Source organism: Nipponia nippon, unplaced genomic scaffold (assembly GCF_047370975.1).
Source record: "Nipponia nippon isolate SJK-2023a ecotype South Korea unplaced genomic scaffold, ASM4737097v1 scaffold_5, whole genome shotgun sequence".
Lineage (NCBI taxonomy): Eukaryota > Metazoa > Chordata > Aves > Pelecaniformes > Threskiornithidae > Nipponia > Nipponia nippon.
Window position 1 is genome coordinate 53,146,671 of NW_028262369.1, and position 22,103 is coordinate 53,168,773.

Here is a 22,103-nt window from a genome sequence, read left to right on the forward strand (position 1 = left end):
CGCCCCGCGGAACCGGAGGCAGCCCACGATGAGCGCGCAGAGCGGACTTTGGTCCTGTTTTCGGACGAGCACGAGAAAGGCAGGGCCTCTCCTTCCTCTCACAGGCCTGTTGGGGCTGGAAGCGGGGGTCAGGCAGCGCAGCCCAATGTAACCTGCGCCCCGTGAGCGGCGTCCGGGGCTTGGCTCGGAACTTGGTGACAGCGGAAGCCCAAGCCCAAACACCACTTTGTCACTGCAAGAGTTAAAAAGTAGCATTGGCTTTGTGTTTCTTGGCAAAAGAAAGTAATCACGCCAATGCTACAGCACAGGTGGCTTCTTGTGATCATGTCAGTTAACATTTTATCGGGAAGCGCAGAAGGAGCATGATCTAATTCAAGAAAGCTTTTCTAAAAAAAGCTCCTAGGCGTTGTAAAAGTAAGGGATCTGGTGGATTCTAACACGCTTCCACCTCTATTAAGTCACAAGAGACTCAGAAAAACATTTGAGTTTCCAAGCAGGGTCACCTCTGCTGAAGTGAAGGGTATTTCAGGCCACACTGGGTAGCAGCCTCTTTTTTTTTTTTTTTACTCAGATACGTAATAGCTGTGACCACAAAGAGAGTAAAAAAGGAGCAGAAGCACTGACTTCTACCGAGTTAGCCAGTGTGTTTTTTCACAATTGACGTTACCTGGGAAGGAAGCCCTGTTTGCTGGGAAAAAACATGTTCTTGACTTCAGTTGCCCCATTCTTTAAAACCTTTAGTATAATAACAAACGTATTGAATCACAAAGTGAAAACACTGCTTGAAATGATAGGATTTTTTTTCCTTTTCCAGTTATGCTTGGACTCTGTAGATCTGTGTTATCTATATTATCCTATTAGATATTTCTTATTAATTAGAAAATTACACAGCCTTCTGAGGTTCCTCTTAGTGGAGGGCAGCAGCCCTAGAAAAAAAAAATACATACACACACACACACACATCTATGTGTATATAAACCCCCTCATTATTAAGGAAACAGCTGGTGGGAAAACTTTGTTCATATATCAGCCTTACCTGTAGAACCACCTTCTTGACAGAGGAGGAATTTAGGCTATGTCATGTGTTCCCCCAAAGTTACCTCAGCTGGGAAGCTACAATCCGGCTGTAGCTGTGGTTGTAGCTTGTAGACTGTTTACATTTTTCTGGTAGAAATTGGCTTAAGGGCAACAAAGAAATTAATCGCAGGAGGTAATCAGAAGATATAGAGGTTTTGGTTTTACTGCTATAGGTTTACGTTTGAAAGGTACAGGACTAAAATAAAAGCATATTATCTTCATAATCAGTTATTTGAGATCCACAGTTATTCTGTGGGTTAACTTTTGTAGTAGGTGACTTTACTGGTGGGTTTTTTTTTGCTATCTGTGATCTCAGTTTTACAGCCTGAAAGCAATTCAATTCGTATCATCTTCAGCGTAGGTGTCTGCCACTTGGAAACGTTTCAGAATTATGAGTTTCATTGAATTATTCCTTTGGCATTTTTAAGTGTCTTACAATATTTTTAGGTCTGGGGTGTAGATGTTCCCTCTGAAAGGGCAGAAACATGCCTGGGAAAAGTATCAAGAGGCTTTGAGACATCAGAGGCAGCAGACTGCCTTTCATTGCCTGTAAAGGCTGTTGGGAGGCCGGTCTAGGAGAAGAGAAGAAAAGGCCTTTAAGTTCTGCTGTGCAGCAGGCTTTCCCTGCATTGCTTGGGGAAAGGCTTTCCTAAAACACGGTTTCATTCTTGTTAAGTTGTTAATTTGGTGTGGATTTTGTTGATCTGCTAAGGTGCTTGATGGTGAAGCAGGGTGATAAAGGGTTGACCCTGGGAAGCCACACACAAAATTGCAGAGGAGGTAACGCCATGTCCCCCCAGGCAGTCTCTGCAGAGTCACCCGAGGCCACAGGCTGGAGAGGCTCCGCAAAGCTTCACGGTTCCACGCAGCAGTGGGGAAACCGTCCTCAGTGTGATAAAGCTGAGAGAAATAGATGCAGAGCGTGATTTCTGGATACTTCAGCAAGAAGTTGTAGATTTTACTTATGCAGCAGTGGTAAGCCTCGTTACAAGGAGAGTAATTTGAATAGAGGATGATGTATCCGATGTCTTCATAGGCATCTGTAACTGCATCCAGATAACCGCCCACCTCAAACAGCGTAGATTCTGGATGGTTGTCTTGGTCAGTACAGTTTGTAGCGTGGCCTTTTTGGACTACCGTGCCTGAGAAACTCCTCAGTTCATAGAAGAGAAGGTGTTTGTTTTGGAGAGTTACTGTTGATCTGTATGGGAAGCCAAAGACCCTGTGAAATTCTGTGTAAGGGACTCTTGCTTCTTCCCCGGTCCGTATGTGGTAGGGACACTTAGCACAGATGTGGTTCTGTCTCTGCCAGCAATAGGGCTTTACCACAGTTCCCTGGTTTGTCAGATATTCTTGGAAAATTGTCTTCTCTTCTGGATTCATGTTCTGTTGAAAAATCTTCCTGTTTATGTGCTATATAGCTGACGGTCCTGAATGAAAAAGGAAATTAATATTTTGATTTAACCCTTCAATTTGTTTTCCATTTAAACTGCAAAAATAATGGGGAGTAGTTTCTTAAAAAATGTACCAAAACTTGTAGCAGGACATAGAAACTTGCTCGATGACACAGAGAACAAAGCTCTCTTGCAGCCTGGGAGCATTTTTAGTTTTCACAAACTAGCCTTTTTGCTAAAAACACAAGTTAAAAATATTGCCTTGTCTTCTGCCCTCTTACCCTAAAGAGGAGAAACTGTATAATAAAACCAGCCATACTTTCCAGGAATTGATTAGCAGATGAGTGTTACACAATCTGACAAAACAAACAAGTAAATACCAACACAAAAAAAAGGTATAATTACCACCTCAGCAGCTCCACCTCAGGGTAACAGTAAATATTTATCTGATTTCTGGCTTTTTAGGATTGGTTCAGAGTTTCCACTTCAGTGAATATTGCAAGCTTTTTTTTCAAACGTGGTGAAGAAGAAAGTTACTATTTCTTCCCTGATTTTGCCAGTTCAGCTGTAGAAGGATCTTTCCCAAGCGCGGTAACTTTGCTCCAGTTGTAATGGTGACGGCAGGCGGGCTCCTTTAGGTGTTTACAGGTGCCAAGTGCTAGGAGACGAGAACATAAACAGGATTTTCTTTTGTACGGCCAGCCATCTGTGGTAGTTAAGCTTCTGTTCTTTGTCTGTCAATATTTGTTTCTTATCTTATTATGTTTCCTTTGTTTCTTTAGTGCTGTTTAGATACAAGGCTTTCCATAGCTGAAAGATGGATGTTTTTCTAACGAATGTGTTACTAAATTTGTTTCCAGGTGATTGTTATTTCTGTGAGTATCTGTCTGTTGTGCCAGCAGGGCAGAAAGCTCCTGTTGTGCTTCTGCTCTCGTATGCAGGCAACAACGTCATCCCTTCTTTCAGAAGTTTGTGGGTGTCCCTCACTGAGGCTGTAATCCAAGCAAGCAGTGGGCCATGTCGTGAGTAAGCTAAATCATGCCTGCTTTGCTTGGGCAGGGTTCCAGATGACTGCAAACACAAGTTTTGTGTAGATGAACAACTTTTGGCTCAAGCACTGAGGCAGATAATTATTTTTATTCACTGTGGCTCTAATTGAGCCACTCATCATCACTGGATCTGGTTTAATTCTGTTACTACTTTTCTGACTATGTACAACTCTTCCATCCACATATTTTGTTACAGCTTGCTTCTGCATTCCACGTTGTTCTGCCCTCTGACTGTCAGTATTTCATTTTCTTCGTAAATTACTAATTTGATTAATTTGCTTTGTTTTCCACTCCTGACTCTATGCCAACTCCTGTGTATTTTCCTGTGTTGGAGCTCTTTCCTGATCCAGGCCATTGTGCTGTTCTCATTCAGATTACTTCTAAAGATTGGCTTCCTGACATCAGGAATGCTCCATTTGTCATTTTTGATGTTTCTGTACATTTTTGATGTTCAGTTGCACTCTATACTGCACATTGCAACATAATCATGGCAGCGGTGTGTCTCAGAAAATGAAAAATGTGTTTGCTACCTAACATAAGAAAAGAGCAGGTCTGAAGAAGTGAGTGTTTTTCTTTCTAGAGGGATGTTATGAGAGAGTTATCACCACCTCTCCAGTTCTCCTGCAGGTTGCCAATATTATTACAGACAATTTAAAAAGCTGCAAATCTGCGGCAAGGTTCCAATGCCTTCTGTCCCTGCTGGTATTTTTGCAGCGCTGGAATGGCCACATGATGGCAATGTTGCACACCAGAGATGTATCGCATTTTATGCTTGTTGATCGAGGCAATGGCTTGAACTCTGTTTCAGTGTGTTTAAAGGAATGCCACTAGAGAAACCTAAAATTTTACATCTCCCTCTAAAACTTGCCTTTTTTTGTTTGTTTGTTTGGTGTTTTGGCCTGATGAAAACCCAGCAAATATTCAGACTTCTCAATTAATAGTGTCGCATCCTTACAGGATGGGAGTCAAATCCCAAACTACTCAGTTTGATGGATTAATTGGAACAGCATTCCCACAATCCGAGCTCATTTCTGTGTGTGCTGCACCAGCCTTTGGCTCCTTTGCCAGCGCTGTCCCTGTGAGCCTGCTGGGGCTCGCAGTGACAAGGGCTGCTCGCTCTGCCTCTGCGCGCTCCAGCCTTCCCACTGCTCCGAATCCTCTGCCAGCTCCAACGAGCAGAGAGGGCCAGGGAGCAGAATCCCAATGAATCTGTGAGCGTGGCAGAGGATCCTCATTTGCCATGTACGTCAGTCCCGTAACTGATCATTTTGGGGGTGCAAAGAGGAAGGATGTTTACAAAAAGCGCAAGTCGAGCAAAATGGAAGAAAGCTGACCATTCATCATGTTCTCAGAATGGACCCATTTCTGGTTTATGAGAAAGCAGAAAGTTGTTTTTTTCTTCCTTTTTCCCAAGATTTTTTCTAAAGCAGAAAAAAAGATGCAAACGTGTTACACAAGATCTCTTAAAGTGATGTATATATGCACGTACATATGGATGTGTGTGTATGTATACATGCGTGTGGATTAAGCAGCTAATAGGAGCACTCATCATTCAGCTCTCTTGCAGAAAAAAATTCATTCCCATGCAGAATTTTATTTAGTAATACTGAACATCTCAGTAGCATTTGTCATCTTCAAAGTGGTTTATAAATCTGACCAAGTGGTTAAAATATAGACTGGTCTAAATGGCTCTTTTCCCGGTATTTCTGCTGCTTAGTATCACTTAAGTCCTGTGCAGGGGGAATTGTTAAAGTGGCTTCTGACTTTCAGGGTGCCTAATTTGTCACAGCGATCCTGATGCATCTGCAGAGGTAGTAAATGCTGCAGACTTTAGCTGAAGTTAATAGTTTATATAAGTCTGAAATTTGGAATTCAGATGGTTTCAGGCTGGGAGATAAAATATGAAGGTACTCAAAATAACTTCTCCCTTTTGGTAATTTTTGTCTTGATTTCAGTGTTTGCAATCCTGATTGAGGGGGGAGGAAGAATTTTACCTGATCAGGTACTTGGTTTGGTTCTGTGGTTAGCTATAAGAAGGCTCTCCTCATGCTTGTCTCCAGTACGTCGTGTTGGCACTAATCAGTTGTAAAGTGCTTTGAGATCTTCAGGATACCTGGTGGACCGCAGTGTTGTATGGTGATGTATAGCTCATTCTGTTTCATTCTCTTTATTGTTTAAACACAACACACCAATCAAAATAGTCAATGCCCTGGTATAAAACCAAGATACCCAAACTGTTCTTTTGCTTTGTCTGGTTGTCCCATGTTTTTGAGCAGAAAGCTTGCCCATATCTTCTCCAACATTAATCTTTTTCAACACCCAGTCCTTCCTGAGCCCATAGGGACCAAGAAATGCCTGATCTTAAATATGCTGTATGGACCTAAGGGTAGGTCTTTTAACGCTGGAAGTTGTTAGGAAAAATACCATCTTCATCCATCCATTTCATTGCATGAAAACATCATCCTGATATAGAAGATCATGTCTAATGGATATGATTAGAAACTCAAAGCACGTGTTAAGGAATGAAACAGATCCATGTCCCCCCCAATTACATTTAAAATTATCATTGTATCCCTGTCCCTCCCAATTATATTTGAAGGGGACAGGGATATAATGATAATTTTAAGACATTGTTTCATGTATTACTAAAGTGCAGGCATCTTTGGGGCAGAGGGCAGTAGCTGTTTAATAGTGCTCCACAACAAGGCATAAATGTTCACAGGAGGAACTGGAAAGGAATGCTTTATCCAGTTAAAACCGCAGGGGAAACTTATGTGGTCAGTACGTAATTACTCAGGTTGGAAGTTAGCCAGGATAGAAGCCATATGTTCTGCTCCTAGGGAAAAAAAGCGTAATGACCAGGTCTGTGCATTTTTTTTATCCAAACGTTAGCTAAAACCTGGTATCTCTTCAGGCTAAAAAACACACAGAAATTCTGATCCATCCCAGTGTGGCCAGTTTGGAGCTGATACTGGTTTTACTGATTAAAATTTGGGATACGGAGATTTATGAAGATGTCTTTTGGAAGCGAAGTTGCATGCATTGATTAGGCAAAAGCTATTTTTCTGACTTGTGATTATGTGGAAGTATGATGACTTTTTTATTCCCTGAACTAAAACATGATCTACTTCCATAGTCTAGTACCAGTGTAGTTCTGTTTATGTGAGGGGATCTGGTGCTTCCCCCTAAACGGCTGCACTCAGTACAAGAATGGTTCCTTTTTTTTTGCTGCTGAAATATGAGTGTTGAAATTCTGTTGCATTTCTTAGTACAGCTTGGTTCAAAATAATCTCTGTTGGAAAGCATTTTACACATGACTTCATTCAGTAAGAAGTTTATCTGAGTTCAAAGTACAGAAGAGTCACATGGTCCTTAAACAGCCAGAGACTTGACGTTCCTGTACAGTCCTAAGATTTTAAAAATACGAAGTGAAGGAAGAAGCAGAATGCTATCCAAAACTGCTAATGAACACATCCACACAGACAATTTAAACCTGAGCTGTTGTGGCATCTGTTGCCTCTACACTGAACAATCTCAAGTTCATTTAACACGTGAGTTTGGGATATCTACTACTGCAGGAACACTGGCTCACAGCTCCGAAGTGGAGCCCTGGTATTTTGCATTCTGCCACCAGGACGTAAAGATTAGCGACGATTTAGGCCCTGAGTTTGGAGCGTTTCCTGCTCGAGCTCGTGTGAAAGTCAGACCTTCACAAAACTGTTCCACCAAACTTTCCTCACCTGTCTTGTCCAGCCTCAAAGTGATTCAAACTATCACCAGAGATTTTTTGTTTGTTTGTTTGTTTCCCTTTCTCTATCTTTATGTCTAAAAATAAGTATTTTTTCCCTTGTCTGTCTATTCAGAGTGGAATTTAAAAACACAGTTTTAAATCTTCCATCCACTGATAAATTTATGATGCCTCTGATAACGAACAGCAGCTTGCCTTCCACTTCCTTTACATTGGCATGTAGCTCAGCTAATGGTGATCATGAAAATTAAAGGCAGAGCATTCTGCTATACCCAAGCTATCTGTAATCTTGAAGAACTCTATATGAAACCATGTTTAATGGGCAGCAGGCCTCCTGAAGTCTGTAAGGTACTGCCTGTCTTATTTATCCCCACCCACTTGCCTGAAAATTACTGCTGGGGTTTTTTTTGGCATCAGTTATAATCTCACCCCTAATACCACCTCTGAACTGTTTCTCTCTGTAGCAGCCTCTAGGCAATCTGTAAGCTGGCCAGGAAAGGGGTCTGGCTGCAACGAGTTTCAAACCGTGCAGGTCTGGATCAGCTGATGGGTGGCTAGCTGAGCAGGTGGCAGACGAGTTATGCTGACAAATTTTCCTTAGTAGGGGAACTTTCTTCTATCTCTATTTGTCTGCTGATTTTCTGGAAGTTAGTAGGAACCCAGCATGTTGGTGACCTCTGTTCATTTCTCAGCTGGGTTTGATGGGTTCAAGTGAGTCAATGACTTCAGAAATCACACAGGATGGAGCTGGAAGGGGGCAGAAAGACAGCAGGACTGCATATGCTTTGTTTCTTTAGGATTTCAGGCGAACAACCCTACAGAAGCAGTAAAAAAAAAAAAAAAAAGAGGAGAGAAAGGCCTATTTTACATCAGTTGAGTCAGGTCTCAGCGTGAATTGCCTGAAGTGCTTAAGAAAGCTGAAAATATAAAAATAATGGAAACTTTGCTGATTGTTGTTCAAGATGATGTTTATTTGTTGGGTAGTATAGCACTACACAGATCAACTCACTACAGAATTGTTCTTTATACCAAAAATTCACATACTATGTTTGTGAACTTTAGATGGGGTGAACTTTATGCTGTGGCAGTTAAGTTGAATGTGTTTGAAAATGTAAGCTAATGAGAGCCAAATGGCATGTCCACAGAGGTGCAATGGCCTGGGACTGTAACATGCAGAGGGCCATTAATTGATACTGGGTATATTTGCATTTCAGCTATGTCATTTCTATTTTTGCTATGTTAGAGGAATTGAGAATTAGGCCCTCTCACCTTGGCATCAAGCAGGAAAAAATCTTTTGCATGTTGTGGATGAATCCTGGAGACTGCAACAAAGGGCAGGTGATCTTTTAGCTCATATGCTATTAGTCGTAGCAGCTACAACAGGCGGTAGAATAAATGGCCAAGGAAAGAAGTTACAACTAGAAACTGCATCATCTCGGATCAAGAAGACCAGACAGTCTTAACTGGCATCTCTAGCACTCCTTGTACTTCAGTGTTTGTTCTCTCCAGAATCCATTGCACTAACGATACTGATTTATTACTGTTTTTTATTAGGTAGGTGCTGGTGACCTGGATGTGGCCATTAAATAGAATTTTGCTGTTGAATTAGACCAAGATTAGCAAAAATAGATGTGCAATATGCTAGACTAGCCTGTGAGCCACTTACTTACCCTCTGGTTCATTTAGTTTAAATAGTCTATCTAGATTACTGTTCAGCATGATTATAAAACTGTTGAGGCAAATGGCCATAACTGATATTCAAGTGTCTTCTTGTCAAAGAATCATGCTGTTCCTTTTGATGGCTCTCACTCATAGACAGGCAGACATCTAAAAGAGCCCTTGAAAGATTTTCTGAGCTTGGAGACACATATTCGAATCTAAGACCACTTGAGAAGGTGTCATGAAAAATAGGAACCTGAAAACACAAAGTGAAGAAATTATAATAATATTTATTTCAGACCTGGATTTTATTTGCTTGTGAGAATTCTAGGCAAGGCCCTGATTCTACAAAGTTTAAATTAACAAATGTGAGGGCTCTTGCTAGTGTCACTGGGACTGTTTACATGGATAAAGTTAAGCAGATCTATAAATCTTTGCAGGGTACAGGACTAAAACAGTAACAGCTGCCAAAGATGATTTAGTTATTGTATGAAGGAGGGTACTGGCTGCTGAGGGTGATGGTTAACATTGTATGAAACTGGTCAAATTGGTACCTGCTGTTACTCTTATGGATATGAATTTAGATTGATAATGTGGTTGGATGAAAAAAATGTAAATAGAGGTTAGAAAAAAGATATGTCAAATGGCAGCTACAAATGCCATATTTCTTTGTGTACACCCTAAATAAATTAGGATCCAAGATTCACACTGGTATCTTTGCCAGCCTTCAGCACTTCATGAGGCTGGTGTGACAGTTAAGCCCCATTTACTGAAAGAAAGGGCTCACCTGCCTTCCAACATCAAAACTTTCAAACTTTGAAAAAGTTTTCAAACTTTGAAAAAGTTTTCAAACTTTGAAAAAAGTGAAAGGCACTGAGGTTCTTCAGCAGTAATCTGGTTTTGTTAGCTGGGTTCCTATCTTAAGGGCTAAGTATGAGCATTGCTATCCAAGAGTGAGATTATCTGTACTTTGTGTATGTTTGTATGTCTCTTTTTCAGGTAGGACAAAGTTTTTACACTATATCCATGATGTGAGAACATTAAGGTGTCCAAGGTAATTCTGCATTAGCTGTGCATTGTTTGGGTGTCTTCTACCCACATGTTTCCTCTTCCACATCACTGATTGTGTTTTGACATCACTTTTTCCCTTTTGTCTTGGTTTCATCTGCAGCAGGGCAAACGATCTGGTAATCGAAAACACCAGCATAATTCGCTACCTTGCTTTCCCTCTAAAAGAAAATACAGTTTTCACTGGCTTTGGTGGAGGTCTAGCTTGTGAAAGTAACTGTTGGTATCACTTTTCTCTTGGAAAGAGGAAACAGTTTATTTCATAACAGCGAGGATACTGAACCTGCTTCTTGTTTTTGCAGACATAGGTGAGAGGAAGGACGCTGTCCGTGTCAGTGAGCTTTGCATGTGCATGTGGAAGGTGTCTCATCCTGCAGTGTGAAGCTTGGTATTACACTCTTGTCACATGCCACCTGCTCCTCTGGGTTTTCCGGTCATCCCTCTCTTTTATAACTTTGTCTTCCTGGCCATTTCATGCTCCTCTCCAAGGCTTTTGGCGTTCTTTAGCTTTCAAAAGAAACCAGGTGTTTTCTAAGCAATGCTGATCCACAGTATCCTGCTGTCATCTTCTGACTTACTTTTCGTTCCTCCTCTTTTCAAAGAAGTGGTTCTTTCAGTTTCTTCCTGGAATCTAGCAGCAGTGCTCAAAAGTCCTTTTCCAGATCTGCAGGGTGACTGTCCTGGGACCTTCTTTTGTCCCCTTTTTCAGGACTCAGTCAACCGTTTTTGCTCATGACTTCTTCCAGCCCAATGGAAGGAAGGGGAGGTTCGTATCTATATTTGCCCTCTGACTTTTACTCTGTTGGCTCTATTTGTAGGCAAGTAATACTGATAGATTTCTTGGGCGTTTGCTCATCCTTTCCTGGATAAGGTATGGTTTACACACTCTGACACGGGTGAATGATCAGAACCAGACATTCATGTGCTCAGGTTTCAGGGAACCATGTGGGTATGGTAAATGAGAGAGGTTTGCTTTATTCTCCTGTATAATAATCTCCATAAAGGCTGTTGTGTCTTCAGTTTGCGAAGCGCAGAACGTATACATGTCTTTCTTTTGTGCTAGAAAAATACTGTTCTCATGTATGCATTCTCCTAGTGAATAGAAAATGAAATTGCAGCAATTGAATCTAATATAACAGTTTTCATGTATTTGCACACAGCTCTTTAACTGGAGACTGCTGAATAATATGTGCTATTGGCATTGAAGGCAGAGTGGAAATTTAACCTGTTGGTTATCAGTATCCTAATTTCTGGCCATGCAGCAAATATTCTGAAAAGAGTGTGAATTTCACTGGACAGAGATTGGTAGTGATGTGTGTTTGGGTTTTTTTTTTTTTTGGGGGGGGTGCGTGTTTGTTTGTTTTTTTCCTGGTTGTTATGTAAGGATGTTTGGTTAGTGGTTTGCCAATTTTTGTATATAGTCTGTGTGTTACAGTAGGTTACTCCTGTGCTTGCATATGGGAAAAATCTGGCCCTGTTTTGATTACATTCACAGCTTAAAAAGTGTAACTAACTAGATCATAAAAGTGAAAAAAATATATTTTGTTGTTAACTGATCAAAAACTTCATCTGTCAGATTGTTTCCCATCCGTATTGAAGAGAATGCAAGAATGTTATTTAAAAAAAAAAAAGATTGCAATTGTCTGGATTAGGCAGAGGTAAAACCAGAGAAAATGAAAGACAAATGCTTTCTGGCTTTGGAATATTGTCCATCTTGGATAAAGCAGGAAACTGTTGAGTCAAGAATAAGCTGTAAGTGCCATAGAATGGGGAAAGCCAGCAGTCTTCATTCATATTTCATGGTCTTTGCATAACCTTGAGATACACACCATCACATCCATTCGGGTGAATTAGTGAACCACATTCATTCTCCTCCTGACACCTGTCTCTTCATTTCAGTGGTTTTCCTACACTCTTACTACTCACCTCTTCCTGAAACGTGGGTTCTCTCCTCCTGATGGGTCTTAGGATGGGTATTGCTCCTGTTTGACTTTAAAGCTGAGCGGTCTCCTCATTAGTCCTATTCGAGGAATGAGAGAGAGAGATACTGCAATCTCTTGTGTTGAAATGCAGATTTGTCCTGTAGCAGCAAGCAATTGGTAAGGTGAATGGCAAATAAGGAATACTAAAATGTCATTGGCAGGGTGACCAGTTTAAATTTTAGGACAGCAAAAAGTATAAGGAAAAATTATAGATGAAGTAACCCAGGATTTTTCTTGCTTTTTGATTATTTAAAAAAAAATCCCATGGTATTGAATGTGGTCACAATACAGATTCTAGGTTTAGAAATTCTTCCATATTACTTTATAAACTGTTATCAGTATGCTTTGTTTGTCAAACAATTGGACAGATTTCCTCTTGACCTATGAAAATGCCAACAAACTTTCCAAGAGCCTGTGTTTGTAGATAGAAAATATGGAAGACGAAAACATAAGTTTAAGAGATGGAAAAAGAAGAGACCTTGTCTTTTTTTTTTTTTTAAGGTAGAATGATACTGCTGAGTTACGTTCTATTTAACTATCAGTTTCTACAGGAGTGAAAAACGAAGCAGGTCTACAAAGCTGGCTGCAATTCGTATGAAACACATGAAGCAAGTAGAAAAAAGAAACTTAACAAAAAAACGATTGAAAGCAGCTACTGAATGACTGCTAGTACTATGCTGCTTCATCTTCCTTCCATTTAAAGTGAAGACGATTCTTGGGACTCAAAGAGCCTCATTTCATTCTTACAAAATATCAGTTCAGAAAATCATTTGAGATTTAGGGTCAAATGATTAATGTGTATACAGATTTGCTTCAGTGAAGATCAGTTAGGATGATGTCCAGAAGCATAGGGCCAGAGAAAGTTTTACCAACTACTTGCATAAGGGTCATAAGACAGGCAGAAATGTTCATTTTTATTTTTGTATGAACTATGAGCTGTGTACATGTAGAATATTGCACCAATATTCAGTCCAATTCTGATCTCACTTCCACTTGTCTAATTTAGGGCCCTTCTTTTGAAATAAATGGAATCGCACTGACATAAAACCCATTTCAGCTGTGACTCTACTCTGTTAATGGTATAAACCAGGCAAATCAAAATTAGCTAATGCAATAAAGGATGATTACACCTATCAACTCCTTCTTCCAAACTAGCTGCCTGGTGATTCAGATCAAACAGACAGACAAATGCTGGCTGCATGTCAACAAGAAGAAAGAGGAGGCCAGAATTTGGTGTTCTTTGGGAACACTCAGAGATGCCTGGGGATGTTTTAACTGTGGGCTTTCAGCCTGGGCATCCCAAACAGCCTCTACAGCCCTTGTGACTTTTGGGGTTATTTACAAGAACGGCCATCAGAGAACCAATAAATAGGACTATGTGGCGCATATTTCCAAATGGTTTGATGAGGCTCAGAGTGTTGTTTTGGGCCAGTTCCATCTCTAATCTAGTCATTAAAACAGTAGGAGAGTGGAGAAAGAGTCAATAATATTTCTCTATTTAGATGACCTATGTTCTTTCACTATGCAGAGACGAGTGTCAGCTAAATAACAGGATTTAAGATCTGCTGGTCTCTAATAGAATAAGACTTTTTACAGTGTAGGAAAATCTGCTTTCAATTTCTATTGTTAGGCATTATTTTAGTCAATGAAAACAAAGTGTGCTTGGGAAGCTGCCTAGAAGACATGTGATTTCAGGGTATTGCTATTTTCCTTTTTATGAGAAAAGAGCCAGCTTTTTTCTTTTATGTCATGGTTGGATAAAGTGATGTATTCAGTATGGATGATGGGAATTCACTCAGACTCCTTTGATACGTGTAGGGCAGCTCTACATGCTTGCCGATTGAATAGGGGAAGCTATTTCTGTGTACAGCACTGAAGTCTCTTATTTGGTTTGGTTAAAACTCATGTAAACTACCTAAAATCTGTTTGTCACCTCAAGGTCCAGTAAAAACTGCAATATGAAAGGATATCCTATTTCTAGATGTGTACCTTGCACAGTTTAAGCTGGTTTTTATCAGAATCACTTAGGAGAGAATAAGGCGTTTCCTGGTATAATTGATGGTATTAAGACAATGGGAAGATTAAGTTTCGTGTTATTTCATGTTAGTTGCACTATTGATTAGCTTGTGAGGAGGGGGAAAAGTAGAACAGGAAAATGGATGAACACAAATAGAAAAACGTGAGAATATCACTGGCTATGGAGTGCCTTGCTTTTACAGGATAGTGGACTTCCTCCCTCTTCCTTCTCTACTCCCTTCTCCCTTTGCCAGTGTTAAGCTGCAAGAATTGCATGACGTCATTTTGTTGCCTGTGTGATTTCTTGACTAAATCGGTTGAGGTTTCCTGTGTTCTCAGCTTGGTGTCATGTTTAGTGGTGGTGGGCAAACCTCAAAAGGTTCAGATTGCAGATGTAGATCAGATAAGCAGTGAAGTTATCTATTCGAATTAAATCTCATGGGTCTGCACTCTGGTCCTTCCTGCTTCTGGTTGTGTTGAAAATACCCCAAAGCCCCTGTTTTGGCATTTCTGTCCAGATATTTCAGACACTCTAGGAGGTTTAATGCTTGCTAGTCTTTTAGACGGATAAACCTACGGGTGAGGAATGTCTTGTTATTTTTTCTTTATTCTGAATGTCACTAAAGATTATTTTCAGAGTATTGATGCCCTGTTCTGCTATATGACCATTGTTTCAGGACTTCTAAAACACTTTTATAAATACCAATGAAATAGACTGTGCATTTCTCTGAGCTAGCTAAATCTATGAAGTCACTGTATCAGTAGTATTTAGCGTAACAGAATCAGAACCCTTTATGTTCAGTGTATAGAGCAAGAAACGAAGGTACAGGTGAGTTACTGACTGAGCCAGGAAAAGAATCCAGATTTTTCCAGCTTTGTGTCAGCAGCAAGACTAACTTTGCCCAGAACAGCAGTTTCTTCCAGTGCCTCAATGCTTGTGTGTGCCAGCTGCTCCCATTACAAGCCAGATGTGCTGTAGCATAAGGCAGATGTAAACATTATTGGTAGCCTTCTCACATCCCCTTGGAGTTGGCCCTTAAAGAAACAGATCAAAGAACTCTGTCTAGATCAGCATCACATCTGCAAAAAAAAGACCAGTTTCAGAAACTTTGGATAATCCCCGACTCACCTTAACTCACTGAATTGCACAGCACTGTCAGTGGGCAGGTCCTGCAGAGAAGCTGAAGGTCTGGCAGCCCATTTGGTTGTTGTTCTAACCAGTGTACTGCAGATGTGATTCTTATTCGTATCAATGTTGAATTTGTGTGTGAATCTTACTGGTCCTGCTTCTTGCAGCTTTGCCTTTGAATGGAGTCACTGTATAGATGAAAGCAAGATATATTTTTATATACACTTGTGTGTTTGCTTTTAATGAACATGTTTCTTTACACAGTTTATTATATTTGGATGTTTTGAGATTTTCGTTTTGTGTTACTGCTTATGTACAAAATAACAGGCTAATTCTTTCCAGGTATTGCTCTGCTGACTCCTGAGAGCTTGTTTACAATGTCCTGCAAGATGATATAGAGGAATCCCTCTGTCCTATACAATAGCTGCGTATGCATGTGGCTGATTGCTGAATGTGTGGTGAAAAGACGGTCAGTGTGCTGTAAACATATTACCCCTCTCCCAGTGCAAACAGTAGGGCTGGATCTCATCACAGTGTTGGGTGTGCTGGGAGAGATGGGCTGCTGATTTCCTAGTCCATTCACCACAGTCCCAAAGGACGTAGTCTTTTGGGAATGTACCTCGAGGACTCTGTTTCCTTGCATGCAATTATTTTCTGGAAACGCTAGCCAAGGGGAGGAGCTGTGTGCTTTTTCCTTTCAAAGTGACACCAAAGTGCTTTCCTGATTATACCCCACTCTGCTTTCAAGATTCGTGGTTGGCAGAAGCTCTGCAGAAACGAAGGCTCTGATCTTTGCTGCTTACCTTGCTGATATATTAGCAAAGTGCATAAAAATTCTCAGGGTGGAGGACTCTGGCCTTATGAGGCATGAATTCAGGTCCCAAGTTAGCATTTAGGCTTAGACCTCCGTCTGACACTGCACTGCATAATGTACATGGAATGGTAGCCTGAAAAATAAAATTTTAAATCAACATTTCTTCAACTGTTAGCTCCTAATTGCTGTTCAGGTAGCACTATGAAGATCTTATGGGGAGCTGAGTGCTGACTGAACCTACCGGCTAGAGCAAAGAACCGCAAGTCAACATTTCTAGGATTTATTCCTGGCTCTTGCATGGAGACAGTCCCTCCCAGTATTTTAACTGCCAGTGGTTCAGTTCCTGCTCTGTAATATTCATCCTCATAACGTTTCATCCTTGCTTCTTAGAGAATTGTGGGATGTTCAATTCAGTAAAAATCTGTGAAATGTGAGGAGACCTGATAAAGGATGTAACAAGGGTGCTAAATGTTACAAAAAACAAGTTGTAATGTCCCAAACTGTGCTGGAGTTAACAGTGGGTCCTTTGTGCTCATATGGTTGGCCTACAAAGTCAGATCATAATTGAAGGTAATTCTTTGTTCCGTACAACCTTTTGATGCACTTCAGTATGAAGGCTGTAGTGTAAAGCCATATCCTTCTAAATAAGAAATTGAAACAGATTTGATTGAGAAAAATGTACATCTGGTATAGTCATGCCTTTTGCAAAGAGCTCAGGCTTTTATATCCCAGAGTGGGAGAAAAATCTTACTGTGATATAGGAAATGCTTAAAGAACTGTAATTTTCTTTTTCTTTAGGTTTTCAAATGCTTTAGCAGGGCTGTGTCTGGATTTCTCATCAGATCTTAAGAGTACCTTGGGTAATTCTTAATAGCACTTGCAAAGACAATGCAGAATGGCTTGTGTGTGTTTGCTGGGTGTTGGTGCTTTGATCCTTGATTTTTATATATTTTTATGTGTGTTTATATATATATAGGTTAAGGGTTAAAGTTTGACAGCTGTGTCTGCTACCTAATTGACCTCTTCTATCTCTATTTGATGTACAAATGCTTGATAACTGAATTTATAAAATGACGTGTCTGCATTTGGATAGCAGTCTGGAATGCAACAGATGAAATATTTTGCTGCCTCTGAGTTTCTCAGCTTGCATGGTGTGTTGTATCACTTGCTGTTCACAGGACACGGAGAGTTTTTTGTTCTGTAGTACTGTAACTCATTGTTTCACTTTCCACGATCATAGTTTCTACTATTGCCCTGAATACAGGTTAGTTGCATTAAAAAAAAGTTGTGTTTACCTCCAAGTTTTTTGAGAAGGGCATTTTTTTACCCATAGTCTTTGTAACACTCCTGTACAGGTGGTAATTTTCTTTTCTCCATTCTGCTCTCCTAGGGTGATTTTTTTTCCCCTCTTTTCCCTCTGAATTAGCAGGAGAAGGGGCGCTCTAAATATCGGTATTTTTTTGCCACTAAGAAATAATACAATTAAAATTAGTTAAATAACAAAAGTAAAGTAAAATTACAGGATGATAAAACTTGTTTTCAAAATATGAACAGAGAATGAATAGAACTCTGCACAGGAAGACTGTAGCTGTTTTCTGTTTTGGGCCAGGTGTCAGTGAGTCACGGAAAACCTGGATTTCCACCCAACATATGGCTTGTGTTGTGATAGCAAAGCATCGTTCCTTTACATGGAAGAAAACCTGCTGGTTTAGTTGCTTTTAATATTTTTAAAATAATTTACTCTCTCTGTAGTACCTTCAGTCTGATGGCTTCAAAGTGCTCTACAGATGTGGAACTAAACTCCTAGGGGCAGGAAGAGTCCTGATGTATTTATTTATAAAGTGTCTGACACAGGATTAGATCTTGGTTTCGCTGTATGGATTCCATCATAGTATGTGTAAGACACAAGTGTATTTTCTTGGTGAGCATGAATGGGAAACCCACTGAGAGATTTCTTCCTTTGTGGAGACATGGCCACAGCTGCTGAATGGTTACTTTCTTGTAGACAGAAGGATCTCTGGGATGACATACTTATTTTGTCTGGTTTGGAAAAGGGAAGGGATGGTGGAGGAAGGACCATAACCTGCTGTGAAGTAACTGAAGTTTCATACTGTTCTGTGTGAGGAAAGAAAGACGTGTCTAAAAAATCAGAAAGTCTTAGTTTTATTTCAAAACTTGATTTTGGTTCAAACAAACTACTTCTCACATTTCACATAAATGAGAAGTCGTCTGGATCATGTAGGTTTGTTTGTGTTTTGGGTTTTTTTCTTTTTTTTTTTTTAATTGCCATTCACATTTACATTAATTCCATTAACACAAATTTATTTCAGCAATTTACAGTTTCTGTAGTTGTGAGCACTAGTGAGCCTCTGGCCAGGGACAAAGATGATAGGAGTCTAGGGAGAATTCTGCTGGAAAGTCTTGCAGTTTGGGAGAAAGATATTTCAAACCCAAGGTATTTCTGATGAACCACATTGACTCAATAGATGACCCATTTTCTGATTAAAAAACCTTAACATCTGAAAAATTTTGGACCAGTTCTAAGTGTTATCCATGTCTTAAACATAGGTAAACACAGGAAACTCTTCCTAAAATCATGGAAGTTTCCAAAAACTATGCAAGGCACCGGCAAAGTCCTGACTCCCAATCCTCAGTAATCAATTATAATACCTTCCTGTTGTACTGGTCCCCTTTTGACCCAAGCAGCTTGCCAGTATTTTGGGTTCTCACAGACTTTTCTCATTAGGAAGAAAAAGTCATTAGAACCAGACATTTTTTTTAAACTCAATTCGCTTGTTGATAAAAAATATATTCAAAGCAACAAATTTGTGTACAAGAGGATTCAAACTGCTGTGAGGTTTTTTTCTTCAGTTTCCAGCTTCTTTCCAGGTAGCACCTTTCCCATGCTCCTCTCTGCCATTGCACAGCTTACAGGGCATCCATGTGCCACCATCTTTCTTATTATTCTTTCTTCATACAAGTTAATCAATGCTCTGACTTTGTGCTAAAACTCAAGTTAAAAGTAAAAATTTCCATTTATGATAGCAAGTAAATTTATCTGGGAAGCCAGATGCAGCTACTGCCCTTAGCTGTCTTGCATGCTCTTTTGTTGAAACTATTGCCCCTGTAAGTAAAAATGACCAAACAGGATATGTATCCACTTCTGAGTTACCAGAACTTTTACAGTTCACTACAGTAGCATAAATGGAAATCACCAATGGACCGTATGTTTTTGTGGGACTGTAAACTGCTGTAAGTCATCCAGTCGCAGAGTCTGCAGCTCTCTCCTGGGGGAGCCTAGATTCTTGTTCTGTAAAAGCTTTGGGAAGGTCTTTATTTTGACTTTTGGTTGTTTCCTTTCCCGAATCAACTGTATCTTACATTGTCTTCATCTGTTTTAGTTAATTTTGTATAAAATCCCTTTCATGCCTAAGATGCACTTTTTTTTTTTTTTTCTGCAATTGTAGAATCAAACCATCTCTTTGTAAAGGTTTCCTAATTTTACTTTGCTCCAAAACCTTGTCTCATTTTGCAAGGATGCTTTCAAATTCTCTCTAATCTCAAAGCATTTTTATTTATTGGCCTAAGCAAGTGAGGTTTATGTGAGTATGCCTTCTTTTAGCCTGTATTTCAATTGAATCTTGAATCACTTTGCAGATATCAGCTTGACTTAGCAAAGCAGTAGAGGTTTCCCAGGTAGTAATGCGTCATAAAAATCAGCACTTGGATAGAGAATGTTTTTCATGACCCCACTGTGAGAAAGGCTTCCAGTCGGGGCTCCAAAAATTTTATCCTTGGCTTTTCTCTAGCAGGCCAGTTGGCATGTACACGTGCTGGTTGGGTAGTCAGTGCTGGGGGGGGACACCAGCTACCATATGTGTTGGTTTTTGCCTGGGCTACCTGGGAAGGAGGGTAGGATGAGGGTGTTTGTAAGGGAGTTGGGTTAGGTGGAGGAAGGGATGAAAGGACTTAGGTCACAGATTGGTCAGAAGCTAGGCTTCATTCATTCTTTTGCTCACAAAACTGATTTGTTTCAGGTCTGCATAATGAGGTTTCAAGATAATCCAAGTCTCTGAGTTTCTCTGTATCTGTTCCAAAACTCCACATATGAGGTTTTCTGAGATTTGTCGAATATACCCTATGTGTTTTCAGGCACTCGCAACCATGGAGGCCCGAACTAATGAAGACTGGTTTTCCTCTAGTTTGTGTTTTGTGACTGATTCTGGATTCTAAGATGTGTGCTCATAATGAAGTATTTCCCAAGATTGGGCCATTTTTTGTCAATGAGATGCTAGAAGGGCCTGTCCTCCTTTCCAGCTGTAGAAGATTTCCATCAACCGTACAGCAGTTTAAATTTCTGTTCAACCTGGCTTGAATCCACTGATTTAAGGGGGAGGGTGGCAGACAATGTGATTGCAGGAACACAAGGGAAATCAAGCTGAAAAAGAAAGACTATACTGATCTAATTCCTTCGGTATTGTTTTACAGAGTTAGCCAGCTGAGCCCTCAGAGTAAGGCTGATCCTTCCCAACATCTCATCAGGTTCTGGCTGCTGTGGTTAGGAGTTTTATGACTTGCTACTAACTTTAAACCTCTGGACTTAGAGTTTCTTCTTCAACACATATATAATGCCTTTCTAGCTTCAGGTCTAATGAAGAATTGGTTTGCAGTCGTCATATCTTCTCAATTCCTTGTTCAATAAATTTCAGGTATGTGGGTAGCTTATATGTGGCAAGCAAACACTGATTGCTGCACGTCAGGGAAGGCCCAAACAGGTCAGTAGTTGCTTATCTTGGGGGCCTTCTTGAGCTACTGTTGTGTAGGTGTTCTCTTGCTTTTAATGGCATCTTTCTTTGCAGTGGAAACATGATAAACTGGAAAAATTCCTCTATGGTCTTTGCTAAATATTGTTTAAGATATCCCACTCTGCGCTTTATTGTTGCTGGCCTGAATACCTAGATCAAAGGAGGCTGTAAAACAATTCTTCAAATAATTGAGCAGGAAAAGGTAAAACAGTGACCTAGATAAGAAACATTTTCACAAGCACAATAAGCATAACAAAGTCCTGAAGAGGGACTCCATAGTGCCCCTGGTGTCTCTCCCATGGAGACTAATTAAGTTTTGCTGTGGATTCTCTTTTTTAGCATACCTGTTTAATATCGGCATTTGATCCTGGTGTTGTACTCAGTTCTTTTACAAGCACAGGAGACCAACAAAGATTATGGAGGACAGGTTAGCACAGAGATTTGTTGCCATATGACTGTTATGGGAGATGGCTAGTGCTGTATTCTGATCCTGAAACAAATCATAACTTGAATGTGATACATGTCGTGACTTTTTTTCTTAAGTCTTTTGATTAAACATGTAGGAACAGGCAAGTTATATACCCTGCATGTTACTTGCAGGGCACTTTGTTTTAATGTAGTTTTATATTAATCAACATTTGTATAATTGGTTGAATATTACTTTGCAATATTTGTTTCCATTCTCCTTTTCTAAATACTGTTGGAGGAACTGCTTTCCTCGTCCCTCAACTGCAGACTAAACCAGAGGTATTTGTCATTTGTCCACTGAGTAGGCTGAGAGCTGGCAACAAGGTTACAGTGAAGGAAATCCATGGTAATTTAAGAAAAGGAGGTGGGGAGAGAAGGAAGTGGACCCATCCTGTCATTCAGATGCAAGCGGTGTAAGTGTTGGGATGACACAGCCTCGGGAAAAGGACAGACCTTCAAATTGTAAACTCTGTCACCTTAGAGGTATAACACTGCTCTCTCCTCCCTTCCTTCTCCCCTCACTAAACCATTAGTAGCCAGACTATTGTAAAGGGTTGGTTAGTTAGTTAGTATTATCTAGATGTGATTAGTGATGAGAGGCAATTAAAAAGGTTGCCTTTCCTTAAAAGGAAGAAAGGAGCAAACCTGGAAAAAAGGGAAAATGCAAGGCTGGCGTGTTATCCAGTATCAGTGTAGTAAAAAACAAATATATATCCTTGTCTGAACCCAATTATCAGCCTTGCCTGGCTTCCCTGGAGATTTAATTGTTGGGTCTCTTCCAGAACTCAGCTATGATCTCAGATGCTTTGCATTTTGAGATTTATATGTAAGGAAGTTAGCAAGTAATATATGGATTTTCAAATTAAAGCCCAAGGAGCAGTCTGATTTAGAATA

At 40.1% G+C, this 22,103-nt stretch overlaps 1 protein-coding gene across 1 annotated transcript; it reads right to left on the minus strand.

The window, feature by feature from the left end:
• Positions 1 to 1,429: 1,429 nt before the first annotated feature.
• Positions 1,430 to 2,460, minus strand: APOBEC4 (apolipoprotein B mRNA editing enzyme catalytic polypeptide like 4). The gene is given in 2 exon segments (XM_009463586.2): positions 1,430 to 1,663; positions 1,666 to 2,460. Coding segments are annotated over 2 exon segments (1,029 nt in total).
• Between the last annotated feature and the right edge of the window lie 19,643 nt (positions 2,461 to 22,103).